The sequence below is a fragment of the Chiloscyllium plagiosum genome, chromosome 12 (assembly GCF_004010195.1).
Source record: "Chiloscyllium plagiosum isolate BGI_BamShark_2017 chromosome 12, ASM401019v2, whole genome shotgun sequence".
Taxonomy (NCBI): domain Eukaryota; kingdom Metazoa; phylum Chordata; class Chondrichthyes; order Orectolobiformes; family Hemiscylliidae; genus Chiloscyllium; species Chiloscyllium plagiosum.
In genome coordinates this window covers 1,451,641-1,479,221 of record NC_057721.1, presented here as the reverse complement: position 1 = coordinate 1,479,221, position 27,581 = coordinate 1,451,641, and the positions used below count along the sequence as shown (strand labels likewise).

Here is a 27,581-nt window from a genome sequence, read left to right as displayed (position 1 = left end):
TTAGTTTTTAATATGTTAAATGTCTTTGTTAGAGTGGGAGAACAGATTGAGACTTTAAAAGCAGCTAAGAGAAAATTTTAAGAAACAGATCTAAAGAATAATTGAGTCTAAAGAGCAGTCAGTAACCTTGCACAAGAAATTCTAAGGTGAACAAAATGATCATATGACAAATTTGTACTGAAGTTGTGCAAGTGACTTGGAAACAAAGGCAACTGAACTTGTCAGGGCAGTTGCTAAGCTGGTTAAAACATCTAATAAACTTAGAAAAGGTTTGGAATTTTAGAGAAATAACAAACATTTGGATGAAATTGTGCATGACGTTATGTGCAATTCATTGCTGTTGGGAGTGGTTTGAGGTGACATTGTGGATGGATTCAAAGGAAAGCTGGATAAATAGGTAAATTCTGATAGGATGAAATGAAGTCAGATGGGTGGCGACATCTCTCAGGCACAGACATCCAGATGGACTAGTTAGACTGAATAATCGGCTTTTATGCTGCAACGATGATAGAAGTACATTGCTATATTTTCTGTAGTTGGCTCACCCAATGACACTCTGTTTACTGTGGTATTTTACAGAATGATCACTTGTCGACCACAACTTTCATACTTTTAGAGCTTTGATAAAAATGAAATGTTTGGAGGTGCTTTACAGATAGTGAGAAAATCCTGACATTGAGCTTCATTAAAATGATGAGTTTTGAGAATTATGTTTATGGAGCCAGTGGCTTTTCGTCCTCCATTCAACTCCAGTTGTGTAGTCCATTAATGTACTTGACCACTCCCTCATTTCCAGGTTCTGTTTTGCTCTTTTTCTTCTTACTATATGTGGCCAACACTGATGCAGATTTCAACCCATTGCCTGATTGCACTGAGATTGTGAGCCATCTTTACATCTCTGTAGTCCTTTTATGATAAAGAACTCCCAAGTTGTTAACATAGTGTCAGTTAATGTGTATTCTTGTTGGCCTAGATGGAGTTCCTGATGAAGGGTTTTTGCCTGAAATGTCGATTTCGCTGCTCCTAGGATGCTGCCTGAACTGCTGTGCTCTTCCAGCATCAGTAATCCAGAATTTGTTTTCTGAGTGCTGCTCTGAGCTGCAGTAAATACAGGGTATTCCACAGCACAGTGACACAGAACTTTAGCAGTTGGAATGGCCTCCAGCAAATAAAAACAACATGAATGAGGTGCGGCAAATGAAGATAACAACTATATTGAAATTTGACCTGGTTTTATATTTGGCCTAGGCTCTGTAGGAAATTTTGGAACAAAGTTCTCATTACAGAATTATCATGAATTTTAAACATAATGTTTTGGAAAAATTCTGTCTCTGTATAAATGTTTTTTCTGTATCACATGTATATAATGGTACTGTAATACAGGTTTCCCCCCCACAGTCCAGAGATGTGCAGGTTAGGTAGCTTGGCCGTGGTAAATTGCCAATAGTGTTCAGGAATGTGCAGGCTAGTTACATTAGCCATGGGCAATGCAGGGTTACAGAGATAGGATAGGGGCAGGTCTGGACAAGATGCTCTTCAGAGTCTGTGTGAACTCGATGGGCCGAATGACCTGTTTCTATAATCTGTGATCTACACCAGAGTAAGTAGTGGCAGAACAATGGAAATAACTGGCTGATTCAGGGGATTCAACCTAAGAATGATCAACCTTTACTGTCAAAACATAATTATGCTTGATCATGTCTGTCAGTCATGAACTTGTAACAGCCGAGTAACGAAATCTTACTATGTTAGTAAAGGAGGTCATTGTGTTACACAGAAACTCACTGCCCAGTTTAAATGTAGTTTGAATTGCTGTGATTCTAACTACTAAATCTGTTCCATTTCAGAATTGTAACTAATCAGAATGGAAACTTATCAGACCCTGTCTTTCTGTAGCTGTGAATTAAGTGTCAGAAAATGAAACAGATTAATTCTGAAATTTTGTGGATTGTATTTATCCTGGCTTCCTGCTGTGCAGTGCAGGCAGCAGAGTTTGTAGATGTGGCCAACCATGCGATCAAACTGCACCGAGGGAGAGGAGCAACAATCACTAAAGGGACACTATGGATCATGGACAATTGTAAGAAGTTGTCTGGCATGCTTCGCCAGAAGAATGTGGTATTGAATAAATTGAAGAAAGCAATTAAAGCTGTTGGAGCGGACTCGAGACTGTCAATGGCAGAGAAGGTCTTTCAGGTCCATACGTTCGAGATCTTCCAGGCAGAGCTGAATGAGAGCGAGAAATCAGTGTTCCAAGCAGTCCATGGGCTTGAAAGAGTTCTTCAGGGGGATTATAAAGATATAGTGAACATGAGAGAAAGCAGCAAGCAACGTCTGGAAGCCTTGAGGGAAGCTGCTATTAAGGTGAGATGTTTTTGCTTCATGATGTGTCATAACTTATCATTGAAAAAGTGTGACTTATGCTTCGAATGTGAACATAAATCAATACAGGCCTTTCGGCCCTTGATGTTGTGCCAACCTTTTATCCTACTCTAAGATCAAACTAACCTACATATCCTTTGTTTTACTATCATCCACGTGCCTATTCAAGAATCACTTGAATGTCCCTAACGTATCTGACTCTACTACCACTGCTGGCAGTGCATTCCATGCACGCACCACTCTCTGACATCTCCACTAAACCTTCTGCTAATCACCTTAAAATTATGCCCTCTCGTGATAGCCATTTCTGCCCTGGGAAAAAAATCTCTGGTAATCACTCTACCTATGCCTCTCATCACCTTGTACACCTGTATCAAGTCACCTCTCATCCTCCTCCTCTACTCTAATGAGAAAAGCTCTAGCTCCGTCAACCTTTCTTCATAAGAGATGCCCTCCAGTCCAGGCAGCATCCCGGTAACTCTCCTCTGCACTCTCTCTAAGGCTTCCACATCCTTCCTATAATGAGGTGACCAGAATTGAACACAACTATCCAGGGCATTATAGAGCTGCAGCATAACCTTGCGGCTCTTAAACTTAATCCCCTGCTAATGAAAGCCAACCCACCACACATCGTCTTAACGACCTTATCAACTTGGGTGGCAACTTTGAGGGATTTATGGACGTGGACTCCAAGATCCTTCTGTTCCTCCACGCTGCCAAGAATCCTGCTTTTAACCCTGCATTCAAATTTGATCTTCCAAAATGAATTGCTTTATACTTGTCCAGGTTGAATTCCATCTGCCACTTCTCAGCCCAGTTCTACATCCTGTCAATGTCCTGTTGCAACCTACAACAGCCCTCCACACCATCCACTGCTCTGCCAACCTTTGTGTCATTGGCAAACTTACTAACCCACCCTTCCACTTCCTCATCCAAGTCATGTATAAAAATCACAAAGAGCAGAGGTCCCAGAACAGATCCCTGTGGAACATCACTGGTCACCGAGCTCCAGGCTGAATACTTTCCATCTGCTACCACCCTCTATCTTCTATGGGCTAGCTGGTTCTATATCCAGACAGCCAAATTTTTCTGTATCCCATGCCTCCTTACTTATTGAATGAGCCTTCCATGGGGAACCTTATCAAATGCCTTGCTAAAATCCACTGCTTTACCTTCATCAATGTGTTTTTCACATCCTCAAATAATTTAATAAGGCTTATAAGGCATGACCTATCCCCCTCAAAGCCATGCTGACTATCTCTAATTAAACTATGCTTTTCCAAATAATCATAAATCCTGTCTCTCAGAATCCTCTCCGGTAATTTTCCCATCACTGACTTAAGACTGTCTGGTCTGTAATTCCCAGCGCAACTATATCAAAATTCGGCAGGAGCTGGGGAATGTGGATTGGGAGCAGCTGTTTGAAGATAAATCCACATTCGATACGTAGGAGACTTTTAAAGAGAGGTTGATGAGAGCGCAGGAATGACATGTTCCTGTGAAAATGAGAGGTAGAAATAGCAAGATTCAAGAGCCATAAATAACAGGTGAAATTATGAGACTAGCTAAGAGGGAAAATGAAGCAATAATAAGGTCTGGGCAACTGAAGACAGATGAAGCTTTGGAAGAATATCGGGAATGTAGGACCAATCTGAAACAATGAATTGAGAGGGCTAAACCGGGTCATGAAATATCTTTAGCAAACAGGGTTAAGGAAAATACCAAAGCCTTTTATTCGTATGTAAGGAGCAAGAGGGTAACTAGAAAACGGGTTGGCCTGCTCAAGGATAAAGAAGGAAAGTTATGCGTGGAGTCAGAGAAAATGGGTGAGATTCTTAATGCGTCGCATTCACCAAGGAGCAGGATGTGACGCATGTTGAAGTTAGGGACAGATGTTTGATTACTCTAGCTCAAGTCGGCATAAGGTAGAAGGAAGTGTTGGGTATTCTAAATGGCATTAAGGTGGACAAGTCCCCAGGTCCGGATGGGATCTATTCCAGGTTGCTAATGTTGCCCGTTGTTTAAGAATGGTAGCAGGGTTAATTCAGATAATTATAGACCGGTGAGCCTGACGTCAGTTGGGACTACTATACCTTCTGGAGGAAGGTATAGGTCTGATTATCAAGTTTGCAGATGACACTAAGATTCTGGAGTAGCAGATAGTGAAGAGGACTGTCAGAGAATACAGCAGAATATAGATAGATTGGAGAGTTGGGCAGAAAAATTGCAGATGGAATTCAATCTGGGCAAGTCGAGTTGATGCATTTTGGAAGATCAAATTCAAGAGTGAACTGTACAGTAAATGGAAAAGCCCAGGGGAAAATTCATATACAGAGAGATCTGGGTGTTCAGGTCCATTGTACCCTGAAGGTGACAACGCAAGTCAGTGGAATGGTCAAGAAGGCATACAGCATGCTTTCCTTCATTGGACGGGGTATTGAGTACAAGAGTTGGCAGGTCATGTTACAGTTGTATGAGACTTTGGTTCGGCCACATTTGGAATACTGCGTACAGTTCTGGTCACCACATTACCAAAAGGATGTGGATGTTTTGGAGAGGATGCAGAGGAGGTTCACCAGGATGTTGCCTGGTATGGAGGGTGCTAGCTATGAAGAGAGGTTGAGTAGATGAAGATTATTTTCATTAGAAAGATGGAGGTTTGGATCCCTGATTGAGGGCTACAAAATCACTACAAAGTGAGACGGAAAACGTTTAAGGAAAATATGCATGGAAAGTTTTTTACGCAGAGGCTGGTAGGTGCCTGGAAGGCGTTGCCAATGGAGGCAGTAGAGGTGTGGCACAATAGCATCATTTAAGATGTATCTCGACATGAATGGGCAGGAAGCAGAGGGATACAGATCCTGAGAAAATAGGTGACAGGTTTAGATAGAGAATCTGGATCAACACGGGCTTGGAGGGCCGAAGGGCCTGTTCCTGGGTTCTTTGTTCTTGACCCATTGTTTCTGTCTGTACCTTGTCCAGGGGATGTATTTTTTTCCAACCTCAACTCTATTTTCTTTTCTCCCCTTGTTCAGTCCTTTCCCATATACATCCACAATTCTTGTGATGCATTACATCCGTTTCAAATTTTCCTGTTCGTGGGGAGCAGCTGCCATGGATGTGCAATCCCCTTTATCCGTCCATTCCCCCATCAGGATAGTCTTGGTGGCCCACACCCTCTTATTTCTGGAAAAAAGGTTTGAACTGTCCCAATCTACCGCTACCCTCCTCAGTCTGGCTGAGCTGTCCCTCACTTTGAACAAGGTCTCCCTTAACTTTTCTCGTTTTCTTCAACTCAAAGATGTGGCCAAGGGTATCGACATGGGCCTCAATTATGCCTGGGGTACATGAGCTTGCTTGGCACTCCCCCGATTCTCTGGTGCTTTGATAATGACGTCAGTAAAAGCATCACTGCCAGTTGTAAGACATGGAAAGCTTTGGTGATAGGAGGGAAAGAGGAAAATGTAAGCTATTTCTGATATTGTTGCTCCCTTTAAACTGCAGGAGGAAAAGGAGTATGTGGAGTTATTGGCTGCAGAGAAACATCAAGCTGAGGCACTCAAAAATATGCAGCATGCAAACAGAAGCTTATCAATCCTTGATGAAATTCTTGAAGATGTGCGGAAGGCTGCTGATCGCTTGGAGGAGGAGATTGATGACCATGTGTTTGACAACAACAAATTGGTGAGTTTCTGGATAAGGACACAGTAATTGGAGTCGGCAATCTAGCTTCTTGAATCTGCTCCAACTTTCACATCTTTCACCTCAGTTGCAATTTTCTGCACTACCCATCATCAGCTGTCCATTAGTTCAATGATAACCTCTTCTGGGCCCCCTCCAAAGCACATCTTTCCGGAATAGGGGACCCAAATCTGCTCACAGCATTTCCAATGTAGTCATGGTCTAATGGTATTGGTTCTGAAGTGCAGGATATTTTTTGCTTTTCTTTTCATATCTTCTTAGCTTACAGTCTTTCAAAGTTGAGTTTGCAGGAGTTTTGTCTGAGTGTTTGTGGAGCTGGATTTATTTAATGTTTTGAAGAAGTCACTGAATTCGAAACATTAGTGCTGTTTTCTCCTCGCAGATTTTGGCCAGCCTGTTGAGGTTTTACAGTCATTTCTAGATTTTATTCCAGATCTTCACCTGTAATTCTTTGTTTTATTTAACTAATGTATGTTTGCCAACCCTCCCATTGAATCTGGAATATGTAACAGAGGCATTACTGATGGAATTCCTCTAATGTTGTGTGTCACTGATACGCAGTCCAAGCTTCATTGCAGGACAAGTGTAGTGACAGCCATTGCTGTGCACTGAATACTTTTGCTGACTTGTGGAGATCTTTGTAAACAAATGCTCACTGTTGTAGTTTGCAGAAGGCAGAGTTGGCACAGTTGGCTCAATGTTGGAATTCCTTGTCTGGCATTTTCAGAAAGAGATGGCTGACTAAATGCGAAAAATGCTTCATACACTCAAGTGTCTCTCTTTCAACATATATAGGAGACAGATTATAGCAACATTCAAGGGCATGTCTAGCCTCTTGGAAGCCTGAATTGTTGAGATCTTGACGTTTGTGACTTTTCTTCAGAGTTGGCATTAAATTCCTTGAGCTCACCCCAAATCCCTTGTTTACCATCTAATCCAAAAATTTATTGACTTGTAACTTGAATTTATAAAATTAATATTTATTCTCTGAAGTAAAAATTTTTACAAGAAGAAATTTCTGCACATCTGATTCCCCAATAACTAGCTTCTCAAACTAATTTAGTTCCTGGATGTTTTTGAAAGGTGTCAGAAGTCAGATATTCAGATATCTCTGATTCTGCCAGCAGGTAAACATTAAGCTGATTACTTTTTTTTTAACAACTTAGGTGAGATAGTTAGAGGTTCCTTCCCTTCAAAAGAAATGAGCTTGGTTTCAAACAGCAAAGACACTTTATGTTGAATACACTTTTTGGTTTCAGTGGAGGGTTAGATACTATTGTCCAGAGAGCACAACTGACTGCTTGCTTACAGTGCAAGGGAAATGCATTAAATCCAGGTTGGAGCCTTTGGGAAAAGCTGAAAACTTCAATTTAAAAAAAAAAGTTTAGTGAAGACAGTGAAAGGCAGAAAGATAACTTATTAGATACATTGAAATGTTAGTGAACAATACATAACTTTCAATTTGTGTTTTGTTCATTTGGTAAGGTCGATGTGGAAATTGGGGAGGAACTTGCACACTATGGGGAATTAGGTTATTTGAGTAGAAATGATAGTAATTTGGGAGAATGGAGTTCAGAATAGACAGAAAATTGTTGTTCGGACATACACAAAGATGTAGAGCATTTACCAGATACTGCTACCTAGATTTGGTTTAGTGATGGTATTCCTGCTTCTAAACTCACTAACCACTATCCCAGTGAGGTATGGTGTTTAACCATCAAGTAGTGATCTCCACTGACACATTGGCACAGTGTCACTATTCCTACCTAGAGTGTCTGATAATTGCCATTTGAATCCAATGGAACACTCTCAGGCCTTAAGGTGTGGTTGGTTTTGCCATTACGGTGTGAGGTAGAGTTCTTAACATTGGTTGCAGCTGAATTAGGCAACGGCAGTCTCAGAACCAAAAGTAAATTATCTCAGCTACTTCTGTCCAGTCAGTGCCCCACATCTCAAGTCTTAAATTCGACTTAACCTGATACAGAACACTCAGCTACAGGGAGTGTCATGGGTTTAGTGCGTGTCTCATCCTAATAATTAAAGGGCAATTTTCTGAATTGATACTCTCCCTCTTTCTTCAGTCTGTATTGAATGATGAGAACAGACTTTGCTAACTTGCATTTAACGGGCTACAAGTTCCTCTAAGCTGCTCATCATCCTGTATTGGAAATATATTGCTGGAACAAATAGTTGGAACTTCCACACTAACAGCACTGTGAGTGTACCAACACCAAATAGAAGGCAGTACACTGCTACTTTCTCCAAGTATTACCCACATTCCATTATGAATTATTTTAAAGAAGTATTGCTTGTCTTTAGTTTGTGTTTAGGTTCCTAGTATTTGTTAAAGTATTTCTTAAAGATAGCTTGTTAGGTATAAGATTGTTGCTGGTGTTAAACCAAAGTGCACTAAAAGGTAAAGAGCAGAAATTCACAATGAGTAATTTGTGCATGAATCTCAAAAAATTAGCATCCAAGTTCAGTGGGTAAAAGGGAAGGCAATTTTTACTCTTGGTCTTTTTTGTGAAGAGAATGGAGTATTAAAATAAAATCGAGAGTGTGGTACTGGAAAAGCACAGCAAGTCAGGGAGCATCCAAGGAGCAGGAGAGTTGACGTTTCGGGCAAAAGCCCTTCAGGAATGACTGAGAGAGTCATTAAAATAAGGTAGTCTTGCTATATAGGATACTAGATAGATCACAGCTGGAATACAATGTACAGCTTTGGTCCCCTTGTCTCAGGAAAGATGTACTGGTATTGGAGGGAGTCCAGAGACACTTCACTAGATTACTCTTAGATATATATGGATTTCCTTCTGAGGAGGGATTAAGTAGGCTAGGCCTCTATTCATTGAAGTTTAGAAGAATGAGGGAGACCTTACTGAAACATAAGATTCATAGGGAATTTGACAGGGTAGATGTGGAGAGGTTGTTTCCCTTGTGGGAGAATCTAGGACCTGAGGGCATAATTAGAGTATGGGGTTGCCCATTTAAGACAGCTGAGGAGAAACATCTTCCATGAGAGTAGTGCAGCTGTGTAATTCTTTATCACAGAAGGCTGGATTGTTAAAAATATTCAAAGCTGAGATAGATTTCTAATCAGTAAGGGAATCAAGGGGTGTAGGGGAAAAGGCAGGAAAGTGATCAAATCAGCCATGATCACATTTAATGTCAGAGCAGACTCAGTGGGTCAAATGGACTATGTCTTATGGTCTTATGCTCCCTCTGAGTGAAAACCTTACTGTCAGCCTTTTAAAATTTGTAATTTTCCAATCAGACAAGAATTGCCAATTTCACATGCAGCTTTCCAATTAAAAATTACATTTGGAGAGACAGGTTCTTAAAACAGCTAACATCCTATTTCACTGCACTCCCAAGTATCCTTGGACTGCTTAGTTGAAGGAATAGCTCAAGATTGAAAATTGCAGTTGATGACTGGGATTTGTTTTGTTCACTAACAGCTAAGCAAATCATAGAGTTATAATATCTTAGTTCTATTAGAGTTAATCAGGACTGATGCATTGACTTTGACACAGACTGGATTTTAATTGCACCATGCTGATCAGTGTGTTTTGTCTGAGCCAAGTGCTGCAATTAGCTCAATTGGTCCACAATAAAGTGTGGACTTACAATCTGGTACTTTTCAGGTCCGTGGTGGAAACGTTGAAGCTGTTATTAGAGTTGAAGAGGACCAGGAAGACCACAAGCAAAACCTTTCTGTGCATGAAGTAGAGGGTGGTTTGGGGCTGAGTATGCTCATTGACTCTCAGAACAACCAGTACATCCTGACCAAACCCAGGGACTCCACAATCCCTCGAGCTGATATTCACTTTATTAAGGTAATTGAGGCCTGCGTTTTATTATTGTAACCATGGCCCTTTATGTTCACTTATGGTCTTTTTAAAATCTCAGACTTTTTCAGGTTAGATTTTCAAAAGCAATTGATTTGCTAAGCATTTTTCTTGGTGACTGTAAAGGTGGATTGGAAGGATTACTGGACTCTAAACATTAACTCTGATTTCTCTCCACAGGTGCTGCCAGACTTCCTGAGCTTTTCCAGCAGTTTCTGTTTTTGTTTCTGATTTACAGCATCTGTAGTTCTTTTAGTTTGTTTTTGTTATTAAGTTATCCATTCTTAACCACTTAAACACTTCCTGATTATTAAAGAGCCAGAGATAAACTGAAATAATTCATGCCCATTCCAACTGTTGCGTTAGTTTTCATGTGTTCGTCTCAATGCTAATGCTGCCATATGAAGCCATCCACATTCCTTTAGTGAATGTTCTTTATTCTGTTTTATAGGTTGCCAGTGGATTAGATTAGATTAGATTCCCTACAGTATGGAAACGGGCCCTTCGGCCCAAGAAGTCCACGCTGACCCTCCGAAGAGTAACCCGCCTATTCCCCATATTCACCCTTGACTACGGGCAATTTAGTATGACCAATTCACCTAACCTGCACATCTTTGGATTGTGGGAGGAAACCGGAGTACCCGGAGGAAACCCACACAGACACAGGGAGAATGTGCAAACTTCACACACAGTTGCCTGAGCCGGTAATCGAACCCAGGTCCCTGGCGCTGTGAGGCAGCAGTGCTAACCACTGTCCAGGTGTCTTTGTTATTTATGTTTTTGATATACACAGCAGGTTATTAAAAGCAAAATCTTAATTTGTGGCTGGTAACAAAAATTAGCGAAGTATCAAAACCAATGAAATCATTTACAGGGACTTTGCTTTTCAACAGAAATATATTGAAGTGGCGTGGTAAGTGTAAATGTCTAATTTGTGATGTTCGTCATTAAATGTGCCATTTCAAGGCCATTACTTTTGAACAGAGAACCATAGAGCATAGGAGCAGGCACTTTGACCTCCAAGCCTGCGCTGAGGCTTTTTGTCATTCCATACAAAAACCGTCTTCACTTACAGGATCTGTATCCCTCTATTCTCTTCCTATTCGTGTATTCATTTCTTTGGAAACAAACAATCAACGATTGGATAATGCAATCCTACTGTGTATTGTTTGGGGAAAAGACTGAAGGAGGGCAGTGTTTACTAAGGAAAGGAATTTGAAACAAGCAATTAAAATTGATGTAAAATTGAAATTCAAATCACCTCTTCTGTTATTGGTTCAGTCCCTGTCTTCAGGTACCAATACTAGATTGTGTGGTGCTTGGCACTCAAAATTCCATCCACTCAGTAACATTGTGAAGGTTACATCATTCTTATTCTTTTTGGAGGTGACCAGTCAAGTTTGAAAAGTTGCAGTAAGGTTAATCAAGACATACACTGAACTTTGAGCCATATTTTTAAAAGTGCTACTGATTTGAGTTGATGATTGTAACAGTAGTCCCTATATGTTTGCACCTTGTTCTGTATGATGTAGAGGTGCACAGCTAATTGCTAATGATATTTTAATTTTCATGTTTTGATGTGAACAATGTGGGTGAATTTGCATTTTATTACACATTTCCTTTTGCTCTGCTAAGGTGGTAGATCTTCTAAATCTGCCTGCTCCTCTTAGATTCATAAAAGTATACAGCACGTGGGCGGCACGGTGGCACAGTGGTTAGCACTGTTGCCCCTCAGCGCCAGAGACCCGGGTTCAATTCCCGCCTCAGGCGACTGACTGTGGAGTTTGCACGTTCTCCCCGTGTCTGCATGGGTTTCCTCCGGGTGCTCCGGTTTCCTCCCACAGTCCAAAGATGTGCAGGGTCAGGTGAATTGGCCATACTAAATTGCCCGTAGTGTTAGGTAAGGGGTAAATGTAGGGGCATGGGTGGGTTCGTTTCGGCGGGTCGGTGTGGACTTGTTGGGCCGAAGGGCCTGTTTCCACACTGTAATGTAATCTGTAATCTGAAACAGACCCTTCTGTCCAACTATATCCCAATCGAGTCCCACCTGCCAGCACCCGGCCCATATCCCTCTAAACCCTTTCTTTTCATATACCCATCCAGATACCTTTTAAATGCTGTGATTGTATTTGCATCCACCACTTCCTCTGGCAGTTCATTCCATTCACGCACCACCCTCTATGTGAAAAGGTTGCTCCTTCGGTCCCTTTTATATCTTCTCCCGTCTCACACTAAACCTATGTCCTCTGCGTTCTGGATTCCAGGGAAAAGCCATTGACTGTTTACCCTATCCATGCCCCTAATGATTTTAAAAACTCTATAAGGTCACCCCTCAGCTTCTGACGCTGCAGGGAAAACAGCCGCAGCCTATTCTGCCTCTCCCTATAGCTCAAATCCTCCAAACCTGGCAACATCCTTGTAAATCTTTTCTGAACGCTTTCAAGTGTCACAACATTCTTCCAATAGGAAGGAGACCAGAATTGAACGCAATATTCCACCAGTGGCCTAACCAATGTCCTATACAGCCGCAACATGACTTCCCAACTGTTAAACTCAATGCCTTGACCAATAAAGGAAAGCATACTAAATGCTGCCTTCATGAAGTCTCATGGTGTCCAGAGTGTTCTAGCTAGGTGGATAGAGAACTGGTTGGGCAACAGGAGACAAAGTAATAGCAGAAGGCAGCTTCTCAAAATGGAGACCTGTGACCAGTGAAATCCCACAGGGATCTGTGCTGGGACCACTGTTGTTTGTGATATACATAAATGATTTGGAGGAAGGTGTAGGTTGCGTCATTAGCAAGTTTGCAGATGACACTAAGATTGGTGGAGTAGCAGTTGGTGAAGGGGACTGTCAGAGAATACAGCAGAATAAAGATAGATTGGAGAGTTGGGCAGAGAAATGGCAGATGGAGTTCAATCTGGACAAATGCGAGGTGATGCATTTTGGAAGATGCAACTCCAGAGCAAACTATACTGTAAATGGAAAAGTCCTGGGGAAAATTGATGTGCAGCGAAATCTGGGTGTTCAGGTCTATTGTACCCTGAAGGTGGCAACTCGGGTCATTAGAGTGATCAAGAAGGCATACAGCATGCATATGTTCTTTGGGCAGGGTATTGAGTGCAAGAGTTGGCATGTCATGTTACAGTTGTATGAGACTTTGGTTCGCCAACATTTGGAATACTGCATACAGTACTGGTCGCCACATTACTGAAAGGATGTGGATGCTTTGGATAAGGTACAGAGGAGGGTCACCAGGATGTTGCCTGGTATGGAGGGTGCTAGTTATAAGAAAAGGTTGAGTAGATTAGGATTACTTTAATTGGAAAAAAAGAAGGTTGGGGGGGAGACCTGATTCAGATCTACAAAATCATGAGCAGTATGGACAGGGTAGATAACAAGAATTCTTTTCCCCAGACGGATTTAATTACTAGGGGTGATGAGTTCAAAGTGAGAGAGGAAAAGTTTAGGGGAGATATGCATGGAAAGTTCTTCACACAGAGATTGGTGGGTGCCTGGAATGTGTTGCCAGCAGAGTTGATTGGGGTGGGAATGATAGCCTAATTTAAGATGTATCTAGACAGATACATGAATGGGCAGGGAGCAAGGGATACAGATCCTTAGAAAGTAGGCAGCAGGTTTAGATAGCGGACCTGGATCTGCACAGGTTTGGAGGGCCTGTTCCTGTGCTGTAATGTTCCTTGTTCTTTATTCAGTATCATAGAGTCGTAGAGATGTACAGCACGGAAACAGACCCTTCAATCCAACGCATCCATGTCGACCAGATATCCTAACCTAATTTAATCCCATTTATCAGCACTTGGCCCATATCCCTCTAAACCCCTCCTATTCATATACTCCTCCAGATGCCTCTTAAATGCTACAAATGTACCAGCCTCCACCACTTCCTCTGGCAGCACATTCATAGCCACACCACCCTCTGCATGAAAATATTGCTCCTTTTATACCTTTCCCCTCTCACCCTAAACCCATGCCCTCTAGTTCTGGACTTCCCTGGGAAAAGACCTTGCCTATTTACCCTATCCATGCCCCTCACGATTCTATAAACCTCCACAAGCCTATCTAGCTGCGACTGTATTTTCAAGGAACTGTGAACCTGCACTTTAAGGTCTCTTTGTTCAGCAACACTCCCTAGGACCTTACCATTAAGTGTATAAGTCCTGCTCTGATTTGCTTTTCCAAAATGCAGCAGCTCACATTTATCTAAATTAAACTCCATTTGCCACTTCTCAGCCCATTGGCCCATCTGATCAATATCCCTTTGTACTGTGAGGTCACCTTCTTTGCTGTCCACTACATATACAATTTTGGTATCATCTGTAAACTTATTAACTATACCAACTATGTTCACATCCAAATCATTTATATAAAAGCAGGGACCCAGCACCAACCCTTGTGGCACTCCACTGGTCACAGGCCTCCAGTCTGAAATCCAACCCCCACCACCACCCTCTGTCTTCTACCTTTGAGCCAGTTCTGTATCCAAATGGCTAGTTCTCTCTCTATTCCGTGTGATCTAACCTTGCTAACTAGTCTCTCTCTGGCAGTCTCTTGAGATTGGGGATGCCTTGCTTCCACCCTGGTTCAGTGGGCTCTGAGATGGCTGGTATATCCAGTGCTTGACCCTCAGCCTGTGCTACATATAGGGCAGCTAGTACTTAACGGATGAGGTATTTGAGTCCAACGCCTCAATGTCACCGTAGCATGCTCTCAGTTAAGTCCTTCAGTCTGTTTGGTGCTTTCTGAAATTAAAGTTCTCCATTTTGGTTAGTCACAAACCAGATTACCCAATGGATACTCTGACGTTTTTGTGGGCACTTTGAGGACATCTGTTGTCCTGCAGGTTTCCTGCCCCAACCGAACTCCAGCTAGCGCATTTGTTTCTTCAGGAGCATTGTATCAGGGATATATGCAACCTTTCCTGCTCAGTTGCTGTTTTGTCTTGGGAGTGGATGTTGCCATTGAAGACCCTTGTTTGCCACAAGATTTAGAGGATCTTGCAAATGCAGTACTGAGGTGCAATGCTTTGAGGAGCTTCCTTTAGTCTCCAAAGAAGGCAAGAAGGTGGGGGATGCTGTTACCTGGTAAAGCATGACGTTAGTCTCAGGAATATGGAGATGATGAAATTCATGATGACTTCCAACATGCTAGCTCAACCTATGGTTGTCTGAGGAAAACCAGTATTTGAAGACCAAGATCTCTGGTCGGATGGATAAGATAGTACACCAAATCTAATTTTTCTAAAAATGTTGATAATATCCCATAGAACATAGTTATTTGCACTGGGTGAATTAGCCTTAGTTTCAGTTAGCTCTGTTTTCTCAGTTATTGATTTGACCTTGATACTTGTGAAAAGTCTACTTGGCTCCATTCCAACTCTCCTGGCCTTTAAAGCCTTTGAGAAAATCTGAGTTTGTGGCTTTTACCTCATTGACTCAGAACTGAGTCCTTCAAGTAACTTTCAGACATTTTCATCTCATCTCAAATGGTATTTTGTACATTTTATGACTCCTATTACTGCAAGGAAGGCTACATTTGAATAGGACAGACTTTTATCCACACACATGTCCACATTTTTAGGGTAGTTTCCTGTCAACAGGGGGGCTTCTCCTGAGGAATTGATTAACATTGTGTATTCCCTGCCTCAGATGTGACTCAAATATAAGTTTCCCCTACAACCAGGCTTTTTGTATGTATCAGTGATCTTTCCAATCCCCAAGCCAGTGGTCTGGAGCCAATGTTCTCCCATTTATTCCAATGCTTCCTATTCTTACAGATTTCTGCTAGTTTTCAAATTAGATTTGAAGGATGTCCAAACAATTTAAGAGACCTTCCTTTCTTAAAAATGAATTAATATTTTCATGAGTCAGAGCAACAACCTTAAATTTTCCTCGGATGCTGCCTGGCCTGCTGTGTTTTTCCAGCACCATGTTTTTCAACAACAACCTTAAATGTATGCTTGAGGTAAATACACAAATTAAAATTTGCTTAAAATTGGACAAAATTGAGTTCATACTTTAATTTTTAAACTTATTTAAATTTTCAATTTATTTGCAGGATATAATTTCCATTGTGGTGATATCTCTGCCTTGTGGCTGGATTTGTACCTTAATGGGGCTTCCTACAATGTTTGGTTATATTGTTTGTGGGGTTCTCTTGGGTCCCTCAGGACTAAACCGCATCAAGGTATGAATTCTACTTCTGTCAGCGGGCACTGTATTCAGCTGAAGTTTTCTTGGAGCAAGCAGTTCACTAACTTAATAAATCTTACACTGTAGAAGAGTGGTGCACTTTAATCGATAAGATGTACAGCAGTTAGTTTTATAGTGTGAAGAATGTGCAAGTTGTTGTAAAAGTAGCAGCAGTGCAATTAGTCTGTTATTGTGTGAACCCTGGTTGAATAATTTAACTTTTTGAAGTTGTGGTACAGAGTGCTAGTGGTGAGATTTGCCACCATGTCTGCTCCATCTCCTTTTTATATAGCACAGAATGCATTTGTAGTTGTGGATATTTCACTCAATAATGACTTTCAGTCTTATCTCTATCTGTGCTAATCTAATTCTAGCCATTTATCATCCTAATTTTAATTGTCCCACCATTGGTAGCTATGCCTTCAGGATAGCCAAGCTCTGGAGTTCTCCATTTGCTTCTCTGTCTCTTCCTTTCTTTCCTCTTTAAAATGCTCCTTAAAACTTGCCCCTTTTGCTGTATTAATGTTCGTTTTCTCTCGTATCTTCCCACATGGCTCAGTGTTAAGTTCTGTTTGATAATGCTCTGTGAATACTGGCCAATTTGACTAGGTCAGTGATATGTATTTACAAGTTATAGTTATGCTTTGTCCTTTTGCATCAAGGAGGTCTTGCTTGTGGAAATTAGGAGTTTATTTATCTTGTTTTTTTCTCTCTCCTCTGACTGAGAAATTAAAAAAAATGTGCTGTGTGCTGCCTAAAGCCATCTTGTACACCAAATACTGAGCCAAGCACTTCCCTACTCACCTGCAACATGGAGGTGATGGTGTTGAACTGGGGTGGATAAAGTCAAAAATCACACACCACCTGAAGGAGGTGTGAGGCTCCGAAAACTTCTGTTTTCAAGTAAACCTGTTGGGCTGTAACATGGTGTCGTGTGATTTTTTTTTTGATTCTGCTCACTTACAGCCTTCAGCCATGAATAGTAATGTTAAGGTTGCACCTTCATTTTCAAAGAGCCCAGTCCTTTAAATGAGATTTACACACATAGCTATGCCAATGTATTGATCCATCATAGGCTCTGAAAGCCTTAGGATCCAATTCATTTTACTAATACAGCACAACATACATTATAGACATTTGGGAATAAGAACATTGTTTAAATTGTGATTCATAAGTATTTGAAAAGGAAAAATGTGGGGAAAGATTAGGCAAATGTGCCAAGAGTGAACAGCTCCAATCAAGGGGTTATCACTAGCATAATTGATGTGCCAAAATTGCTATTTCCAGTGTGATGTAATATGTGTTGCTTATGCTATTATCATGTTCTTGAGTAGTTATAGCTATCAGTCAGCATGAACAGGCTGAGGCTTCTAGCAACATTGACAACAGTGTTGTTAACAAAGCATTCCAAAGAGCTTCACAAGAGCAAAATATACTGAGCCTCTTGGACAAGAGGAAGCGGTGAATTGAAATATATTTACAGCAATCCTTTCCTGTTCGTAATGGAGGCAGTTTTTGTTTTATTTATCTTTTCTCTTTTAAAAATAAATGATAACATAAGAAATGTTAAAATCAAGCTGTTATTTCAGATGGAGCTGATGTTAGTGAGTGCAGGCGTTTTAATTGAATAGGATTTGGTGGGCTTTAAGACATTGGGGTCTGAAGTCTACAGAAGGTAGAGATAGGAGCTAAGCAGGGGAGCTTTGGAATTTACTCATCTGGCAAATGAGGAATGAATGAAGGTTTCAGCAACAGATGAGCTGAGACAGATGAAGCTAGCTGATGCTATTGAGATGGAAGTAGGCTCTCTTGGCAATAGTGAAAATTGTGGCTGAAGCTCAACAAATATGACTCTAATGTTGCAAACACGTGGTTTAGTCTCACCTTAGATGTAAAAACTGATGCTGTGTTTTCAGAACATGGGTGCCTGGGCAGGATGTGGATGAGAAACAGGATTAAATAGATAAGAATGGAAGTAGGTGAGAGCAGTTACCACCCAGCTGGATGACAATGGAGAGGGGTTGGAGGAGGACAGTTTGGTTGTTGTATCAAAGGCTGCTGACAAATCAAGAAGGGAGTTTACCATGATCCCAGTATCTCAGGATGTCATTTGTAACTTCAATACAAGATGTTTCAGTATTGAGAAAAGAGAAGGCTGTAGGCTGGCCTGTTAAAGATTTTCAACTTTATGAAAGAGTTTAATGGACTACTGTAGCTGTACATTTGCAGATGTGATGAAACTTAGGAGCAAAATATAAAGCAGTCACTAATAAATTCAGGATGGCACTCAGGACAGTGCAACGTCTTTATTCAGACAGTTGGTAGAATGTGCAACTTATACGACACAAAGTGGTTGAGTTAGAGACCATAGATGCATTGAAGGAGAAAATACATAAATATTTGATGGGCAATACTATTATATAAAGAAGGCTTCAGGATAGACTTTGGTAACGGCACTTTTAAAAGGGAGAGGAACAGACAAAGGCAGCACATGGTGAGGTCAGCACGAGAGAGTGAGAAAGAAACCCACACTGCTAACTGACACAGTGAACCTGCACAGTTACTGCCTTTGCTGTTGAATTCATATATCGCTGAACATCGGAGTGCATTTGGGAAAATTAACAAACAGTGAAATTCACAACTGACCTTGGAGGAACTTGTTGGAGAGGTCACAGCACAGAGACAGATAAGTGAATAATTTTAAGTGTGGTCTTGGAGAGACTGTAGTCGTGAGTCGAGTGGATTCTTTTCTTGATTATATGTTTTATTGAGATATGTCTCTTGATTAAACTTAATATAAATCATAAGTATTAAGTTAGCCTGGAACAGTGTTTTGTAGAGGAATAAGATGGAGCTATTTTCTGGGTCTGCAGATTGGAAGAAGCAAAAATGGCCCTTAGAGCGATATGCTCTTGTCAGATTTGGGAGCTTAGGGAGAGTTTACGTGTTACTGAGGATTATATACTCAATAAATGCTGTTAGTTGTGAATCCTATCAGATCGCATGGAATAGTTGGAGTGAATTTACAAGAGCAAGGGGGTGTGATGGATGGCAGTTATAGAAAGGGAGAAAAGTTGCAGATACAGTTACATAGATGGGTTAACTCTAGGAAAAGTAAGAGGGGTAGGCAGGTAGTGCAGGAGTCTTGTATGACTATCCTCATTTCAAACAAGTATGCTGTTTTGGAAAATGTAGGGGCTGATGGATGCTCGGGAATGTAGCACGAACAGCCAAGTTTCTGTTATCGCGACTGGGTCTAACACAATGAGTTTCAAGAGATTGATTGTGTTAGGGGAATCTCTAGCCCGAGGCACAGACAAATATTTCTGGGTGGGGGTTGGGACCCAGGAAGATAGTGAGGAAAGAAATCAATCTGAGACTGATACAGTTGAAAAAAAAAAGCAAGCCAAACAGTCAGGGCAGGCAGGGACAAAGCAGAGAACAAGTTAGGACGGATAAATTAAACTGCATTTATTTTAATGCAAGGGGCCGAACAGGGAAGGCAGATGAACTTCGCATGGTGAGGAATATGGGACTGGTTATCATAGAAATTACAGAAACATGGCTCAAGGATGGACAGGACTAGCAGCTTAATGTTCCAGGATGCAAATACTATAGGAAAGATAGAAAGGGAGGCAAGAGAGGAGGGGGAGTGGTGTTTTTGATAAGGGATAGCATACAGCTGTACTGAGGGAGGATATTCCCCGAAATACATCGAGGGAAGTTATTTGGGTGGAACTGAGAAACAAGAAAGGGACAATCACCTTATTGGGATTGTATTATAGACCCATCCAATAGTCAGCGGGAAAATGCGAAGCACGTTTGTCAGGAGATCTTAGTTATCTGTAAGAATAATAGGGTGGTTATGGTAGTGGGTTTTAACTTTCCAAACATAGACTGGGACAACCATAGTGTTAAGGGTTTAGGAATTTGTTAAGCATGTACAAGAACAGATTCAGTATGTGGATGCACCTACGAGAGAAGGTGCAAAACTTGACTTACTCTTGGGAAATAAGGCAGGACAGGTGAGTGAGGTGTCAGTGGGGGAGCACTTTGGGGCCAGTGACCATAACTCTATTAGTTTTAAAATAGTGATGGAAAAGGATAGACCACATCTAAAAGTTGAAGTTCCAAATTAAAGAAAGGCCAATTTTGACAGTATTAGGCAAGAACTTTCAAAAGCTGATTGGGGGCAGATATTCACAGGTAAAATGGGAAGCCTTCAGAAATGAGATAATAAGTGCAGAGACAGTATATTCCTGTTAGGGTGAAAGGAAAGGCTGGTAGGTATAGGGAATGATGGATAACTACAGAAATTGAGGGTTTAGTTAAGAAAAAGAAGGAAACATATATCAGTTATACACAGGATAGATCGAGGGATTCCTTAGAGTATAAAGGCAGTTGGAGTATACTTAAGAAGGAAACTGAGGGCAAAAAGGGGACATGAGACAGCTTTGGCAAATAGAGTTAAGGAGAATCCAAAGCGTTTTTACAAATACATTATGGACAAAAGGATAACTAGGGAGAGAACAGGGCCCCTCAAAGTCCAGCAAGGTGACCTTTGTGTGGAGCTGCAGGAGATGGGGCAGATACTAAATGAGTATTTTGCATCAGTGCTTACTGTGGAAAAGGACATGGAAGGTATAGACTTCCTGCTGAACACTCTCTGCTCATTCCTGAAGAAGGGCATGTGCCCGAAACGTCGAATCTTCTGTTCCCTAGATGCTGCCTGACCTGCTGTGCTGTTCCAGCAATTAAGTTTCAGCCCCTCAAAGTCCAGCAAGGTGACCTTTGTGTGGAGCTGCAGGAGATGGGGCAGATACTAAATGAGTATTTTGCATCAGTGCTTACTGTGGAAAAGGACGTGGAAGGTATAGACTATAGGAAAATAGATGGTGACATCTGGAAAAATGTCCAGATTACAGAGGAGGAAGTGCTGGATGTCTTGAAACGCATAAAAGTGGATAAATCCCTAGGATCTGATCAGGTGTACCCTAGAACTCTGTGGGAAGCCAGAGAAGTGATTGTTGGGCCTCTTGCTGAGATATTTGTATCATTGATAGTCACAGGTGAGGTGCCGGAAGACTGGAGGTTGGCTAAAGTGGTGCCACTATTTAAGAAAGATGGTAAGGACAAGCCAGGGAACAATGTACCGGTGAGCTTGACATTGGTGGAGGGCAAGTTGTTGGAAGGAATCCTGAGGGACAGGAGGTACATGTATTTGGAAAGGTAAGGACAGATTAGGGATAGTCAACATGGCTTTGTCCGTGGGAAATCCTGTCTCACCAACTTGATTGAGTTTTTTGAAGAAGTAACAAAGACGATTGATGAGGGCGGAGCACTAGATGTGACCTATATGGACTTCAGTAAGGCATTCGACAAGATTACCCGTAGGAGACTGGTTAGATCTCATGGAATACAGGGAGAACTTGCCATTTGGTTACAGAACTGGCTCAAAAGAAAGAACACAGAGGGTGGTGGTGGAGGGTTGTTTTTCAGATTGGAGGCCAGTGACTAGTGGAGTGCCACAAGGATCAGTGCTGGGTCTACTACTTTTCATCATTTATATAAATGATTTGGATGTGAGCATAAGAGGTATAGTTAGTGATGAGGTGGGATAACGGGCTGAGGAGTGGCAGGTGGAGTTCAATTTAGTTAAGGTCATGTTGAACTGTACAGGACATCAGTTCGGCCACTGTTGGAATATTGCGTGCAATTCTGGTCTCCATCCTATCGGAAAGATGTGAAACTTGAAAGGGTTTAGAAAAGATTTACAAGGATGTTGCCAGTGTTGAAGGATTTGAACTATAGGGAGAGGTTGAATAGGCTGGGGCTGTTTTCCCTGGAGCGTCGGATGCTGAGGGGTGACGTTATAGAGGTTTATAAAATCCTGAGGGGTATGGATAGGATAAATAAACGGTCTTTTCCCTGGGGTCGGGGAGTCCAGAGCTAGAGGGCATAGGTTTAGGGTGAGAGGGAAAAGATATAAAAGGGACCTAAGGGGCAACTTTTTCATGCAGATGGTACATGTATGGAATGTGCTGCCAGAGGAAGTGATGGAGTCTAGTACAACTACAACATTTAAAAGGCATCTGGATGGGTATATGAATAGGAAGGGTTTGGAGGGATGTAGGCCGGGTGCTGGCAGGTGGGACTAGATTTGGTTGGGATATCTGGTCAGCATGGACCGAAGGATCTGATTCCATGCTGTACATCTCGGTGACTCTAGATCTTTTGGACTGAATTAAGTTTACCTCTGCTGTAAGTGCTTTGTAATATTTCTTAATTGCTGTGATTTCAGAGGATGGTCATGTTTTGCAAAATTGTTTCTCCACAGTCCATTGTGCAAGTAGAAACACTTGGCGAGTTTGGTGTGTTCTTCACCCTGTTTGTTGTTGGCCTGGAATTTTCTCCTGATCGGCTCAGAAAGGTATGACTTTTCACCCCTTTTCAGAGATTAAGGCCATTTGACATAGGAGCAGAAGTAGGCCATTTAGCCCATCAAATCAGTGAGATCATGGCTTATCTGAAAACCTTCAACTCTACTTTCCTGCCCTTTCCTCATAACCCTTGAATCCGTTACTATAGTAAATCTGACTATCTCAACCTTGAATATTCTTAATGACCCAGCATCGACAGCCCTCTACAGTAAGTTCCACCGATTCACTACCCTGTGAGGGAAGAAATTCCTCCTTAAATGGATGACTCCTTATTTTGAGAGAATGCCTTCTGGTCCTTGACTCTCCCGTAAGGGGGAACAACCTTTTAGCATCGAACCTGTCAGGCCCCCCCGCCCCCCATGAATCTTGTAAATTTCAATAAATTCTGGTCTCATTTTTCTAGATTCCAATGACTACAGGCCCAACAAGATAACAATCGAAATTAAAGTGAATCTCTTGCTAGGTCGAATCCAGATATGCAAAACCTTAATTCAAGCATTGCCCCCTTTTCTCCCCCCTTGAAATGTGGAGGCCCAATTTTTTATTGAAGTTTGAATGTATTAAGACTATGTACCCGTCGCATGGTGTAGTTTGACCTGTTCTTTGATTTCTCTCAATTCCTTTTAGATTCTGGAACATTCTGACTTGCCTGTAGACTTCCAACTGGTCCCAGATGTCTCTGTCATTTCTTTAAGTGATTCCTTCTTTCTATATTATGCAGGCTCCTGATACCCTAAGTGAACATAATCTCTGCGCATGCCTCCCGCGCACCTCCCCTCCCCCGCGCCCCCACTATTGAAGCTTTTGAGTTGGTTGTGTCTGCACTGCAATCAATGGTCCTTCTATGTTTTAGAATGTGATCTCCTGATTACAGAATACCTTGTACAGTTTTCATTTTAAATCATGGTCTTTAACACATTCTTGAATTAGTCATGCTTTGAAAAGAAACATTGTAACATTAATGACAAAGTTTATTCTGGTGTTAAAGTACATTGTTTTCTCTGTCCTTAGGTCTGGAAGATTTCTTTGCAAGGTACCAGTTATATGACAGTTCTGATGGTTATATTTGGATTACTCTGGGGACATCTGTTGAATATCAGGCCAACGCAAAGTATTTTTATTTCCACATGTTTATCTCTATCAAGTACCCCATTAGTATCCAGATTCCTTGCTCTTGGTGCCAGAGGAGACAAAGAAGGTATGTCTTTAAGCAGTTTAGCTGATGTGGGATTGTTGTGTATTTGTGAATATGATAACGAATTGCCCTTGGTGCTGAAGTGAGGGAGATACTGGTTGGGAGCTGCTGGAGAGTGAACTGATATCGAACAATTTTTAAGGAGGGATCGGTGAATGTTCCTATGATAATTACTGCCTGATGGTTGATATTAGATGTGGCTTGGTATCTGGCCTGGCTGTTACCCCTGTTCCTCAGATGTTAACAAGCTGGGTAAGTGGCATTAATGGCCACACATGGAAGTAGCAGACAGGGTGGCCATTTCTTGTTCGACTCTTGCCCGCCACTTTTAACGTTGGTCTTTGGGGACTCTTCTAGATGTTACAGCATACCTAATGTTTCCCTTTGGCATCAGCATATTCTCTGTTAGTGGCAGGAATCATATGCATGGATAATGCCTCTAAACTAGGACAGTGGTGACGATGACAGTAATGCCAGAGGGTAAGTCCAGTTGGTACCAATGTGAACCATGATCTCTGCTCGCTATCTCCTTCAGAATGCCTGACATCATTTAGTGACTTTCTTGACTCTGTCCCCAGGTAGGCAGCACACCATCTTTGCATTTCATCCCTGGTTTGTAGAAAGACTCATTTGTGCCCCTCGCTGCTGAATCTCCCACCAGTTCCCTGTTCTGCTCCCCACTTGCGCAGATAGGGTCTGATTGCAATCCTTGGAGGTACCATTACTCTCATAGTTTTCCAACACTTGCAATCTGTTCTTGATTGAGGCACACTCTGGGATTTTCCTGACTACCTGCCTACCTCCCTTCTTCTGACTACCCCTTCACTGATTCCTTCACTGACCGCACTTCCTTAAGCTGCAGGGTGACAATGTCTAAAGCTACGCTAATTTCTTAATTCTCAGCCCTGGTGCTCAAACTGATCAAATGATGGCACTTCCTACAAATGTAGTCAATCAGACTGCCAGGTACTTTTAAGACTTCAAACCTACTACAAGCCATGCAACATACGGCAATGGGCTCCCCGCCAGACCTTCTGTTTAAAAAGATTTTGCCTTAAATTCAAGCCAAGTAGAAAATGAATCAAGTTTACTGCTACAACTCTAGTCTGACCTTCATGCATCTTTAAAGTGGACAAAAACAACGTAAACCTTACCCATAGTAAGTTCACTGCTTTGTGCTGATGTGTGTTTTGTCAACCTTGTAAAATTCTGTCAGGATTCCTTTTGGGGTTTAGCTGTTACTCCAAGTAAGTTCCCCAGTTTGGGGGTCTCCCCCTCAGGCTTTTATAAGGAAGTTCCGCTGCTACCTTTCAGCCCCAGATGTGCTATGTTCCGCTGCCACTCCAATTCACTCCTGAATCAGATTAGACTTATTTTGTCCCAAGTCTCATTCAGGTCTGTTCTTGCAGTCTAGAATGATGCTGACTTGCTGTGCAATCCTCCCAGTCTGTTTCATAATAATGCTGACGTTTTATTAAGAAATGAAGCCAAGAGGTGTGAGTGCTAATGTCATCAAGTTACATTGCCAAGGACTGTGATCCCTGACTGCCAATAATTGCCGCAAGTGCTCTCATTATGCATTAGAACTTTCTTCTTACTTCTTAGTCCGAGATGACTTTCTTCTATTCCTGAAGAAGGGCTTATGCCCGAAATGTCGATTCTCCTGTTCCCTGGATGCTGCCTGACCTGCTGCGCTTTTCCAGCAACACATTTTCAGCTCTGATCTCCAGCATCTGCAGACCTCACTTTCTCCTCAATGACTTTCTTCTACTCTGGGGTTGAGCCCCGTGATGAATAAATAGTTCAATGCTGCATCCACATGTCCTGCCATAGGTGGAGCAGGGGGTGTTTGAAGTGGCGGGTGAGTGGGATGCTTGGGTTTTGGCACACTTCTTCCACTCTTTATGCTTTGCCTCCACCTGGGCCTTTCTGAGATTGTTGGCACCTCAGTGGATGATGCTTCTCCAGTCTGGGTGGGATTGGGCAAGATATTCCTGTGCATCAGTGAGTTATTGCATTTTTCTTTTCAGAAGACTTTGGGGTCGTCTCAAGGCATTTTCACTGAGCCTTCTGATAACCACTTGTGACAAAGGTCTTGTTTTGATAATCTGTCTGCATGCTTGACAAATGTGACAGTCTGATCTGGTTGATAGCAACCAGTGCTTTGATACTGTGGATTTTGGCCTGAGAGAGTACGTGGATAGTGGAGCATCAACCCTGCCAGTGGATTTTGCAGGGGCATCACTTGTGAAATTACTCTAGGGATTTGAGATATTTGTTGTCCATCTCTTCAACACATACAGACGGACAGATAGTGGAGAGTTAGATGTCAGATTTGAGGTTGATGTTGAACTTTACACTTATGTCTGCAGACATGACCTTGCAGGTGAGGCTGATTTTACCTGCAGACTCAAATTTTGCATTCAATTTGTTAAAAATTATATTTAAAAAATAAAATTTGAAAGTCCCACTCTGCTAAAAATATCATACTGCAGCAACTGGACCTATACCTGGTTATTAGCAATGAAGACTATATATGACTTGTTAACACTGGTTGTCTGAATCCATACTCTCTGCTCTGTGATTTCTGCGTAATTGGTATTTTAAACATTTTATGTAAACATTTACACACGTAATGACCCATGGGTACTTGAGGATTTCTGGAGTTTGATTTGGAAATAGCTGGCTTCAGGGTGCAGACTCTGTTTTGAAGCTAGAATTGAATAATAATCAGCTTCACAGTACCATGCCGAATCACAGTGGGGGAGAATATTTTCTGTAACAAGGGGGTTCCTTTGTTTTTAGTTGCAGTGGTGCTCTTTATTTTTCGTACTTTCACACTGACATTCACTTGATGTGCTTTCAGTTTAGCTTAAAAGTAGAACAAATATACATTGACCTATCTGCTCAGTTTGTGTAGCTATTGCCCATGGATATTCAGCTTCCATTTGATTTTTCTGATTGTTGAATAGGTGATGGAGATTATAGCAGTGTGCTGCTTGGAACACTGGTGATGCAGGATGTTCAACTGAGTTTATTCATTGCCGTGATGCCCATGCTAACTCAGGCAGGCAGTAGCACATCTAACAGGTAAATTCTTATTGGCTACTGATACGATTGAATGTCACTTGGAATGGTTTTAATTCCGTTTGGTCCTTCAAAAGTTTAGTTATTTTGTAACTGTCAACATCTTTTTTCCAAGTGGATACTGAATGCGATAATGCAAAGCAGCAAATTTATTTTAAATTTATTCTATCATAGTATATGTGCATTGCTTTCTTGGCTAGAATTTTATTGCTCATCCTTAATTGTGTTTGATAAACTGATGGCAAACTGCTGCTGTCCATGTGTTGTTGGTACCAACGTAGTTAGGAGGAGAGCTGCAGGATTTTGACTCAGTGACATTGATGTGTTTCCTTAGCAATAATCAACTTAATTGTGATAATTTAATTACTTTAACAAATGGTAGATTGATTCAAGTTTACTCTTACTTGTTCATTGTTCTTTACAAACGAGTAGCAACTGTTTGATACCATTTCTTTCATAGTTTCCATGCACTAAGAAGTGTGCAGCAAGTCAGGATTTTGCTACCATTTCCTTTTTCTTCCATTAAGTTGTAGCGGCCCTGGTGCTCACCTTCCACCCCCCAACCTTCGCATAAACCAAATCATCCGCCGACATTTCCGCCACCTCCAAAAAGACCCCATCACCAGGGATATATTTCCCTCCCCACCCCTTTCCGCCTTCCGCAAAGACCGCTCCCTCCGTGACTACCTGGTCAGATCCACGCCCCCCCTACAAC

The 27,581-nt window shown here is 41.7% G+C and overlaps 1 protein-coding gene across 2 annotated transcripts in view; it reads left to right on the top strand.

Annotated features, from left to right (window-relative positions):
* Positions 1-157: 157 nt before the first annotated feature.
* tmco3 (transmembrane and coiled-coil domains 3) overlaps positions 158-27,581 on the top strand; it is a 40,982-nt gene continuing 13,558 nt past the window's right edge. The window contains exons 1-8 of one of the 2 annotated variants that reach the window (XM_043700245.1): positions 158-1,188; positions 1,848-2,364; positions 5,887-6,066; positions 9,729-9,920; positions 16,011-16,139; positions 22,482-22,574; positions 23,596-23,782; positions 26,752-26,869. In XM_043700245.1, the coding sequence (XP_043556180.1) occupies positions 1,918-2,364; positions 5,887-6,066; positions 9,729-9,920; positions 16,011-16,139; positions 22,482-22,574; positions 23,596-23,782; positions 26,752-26,869 (1,346 nt within the window). In that variant the 5' untranslated portion in view covers positions 158-1,188; positions 1,848-1,917. The remainder of the gene's footprint in view (positions 1,189-1,847; positions 2,365-5,886; positions 6,067-9,728; positions 9,921-16,010; positions 16,140-22,481; positions 22,575-23,595; positions 23,783-26,751; positions 26,870-27,581) is intronic. The other variant, XM_043700244.1, reaches the window with a different exon arrangement.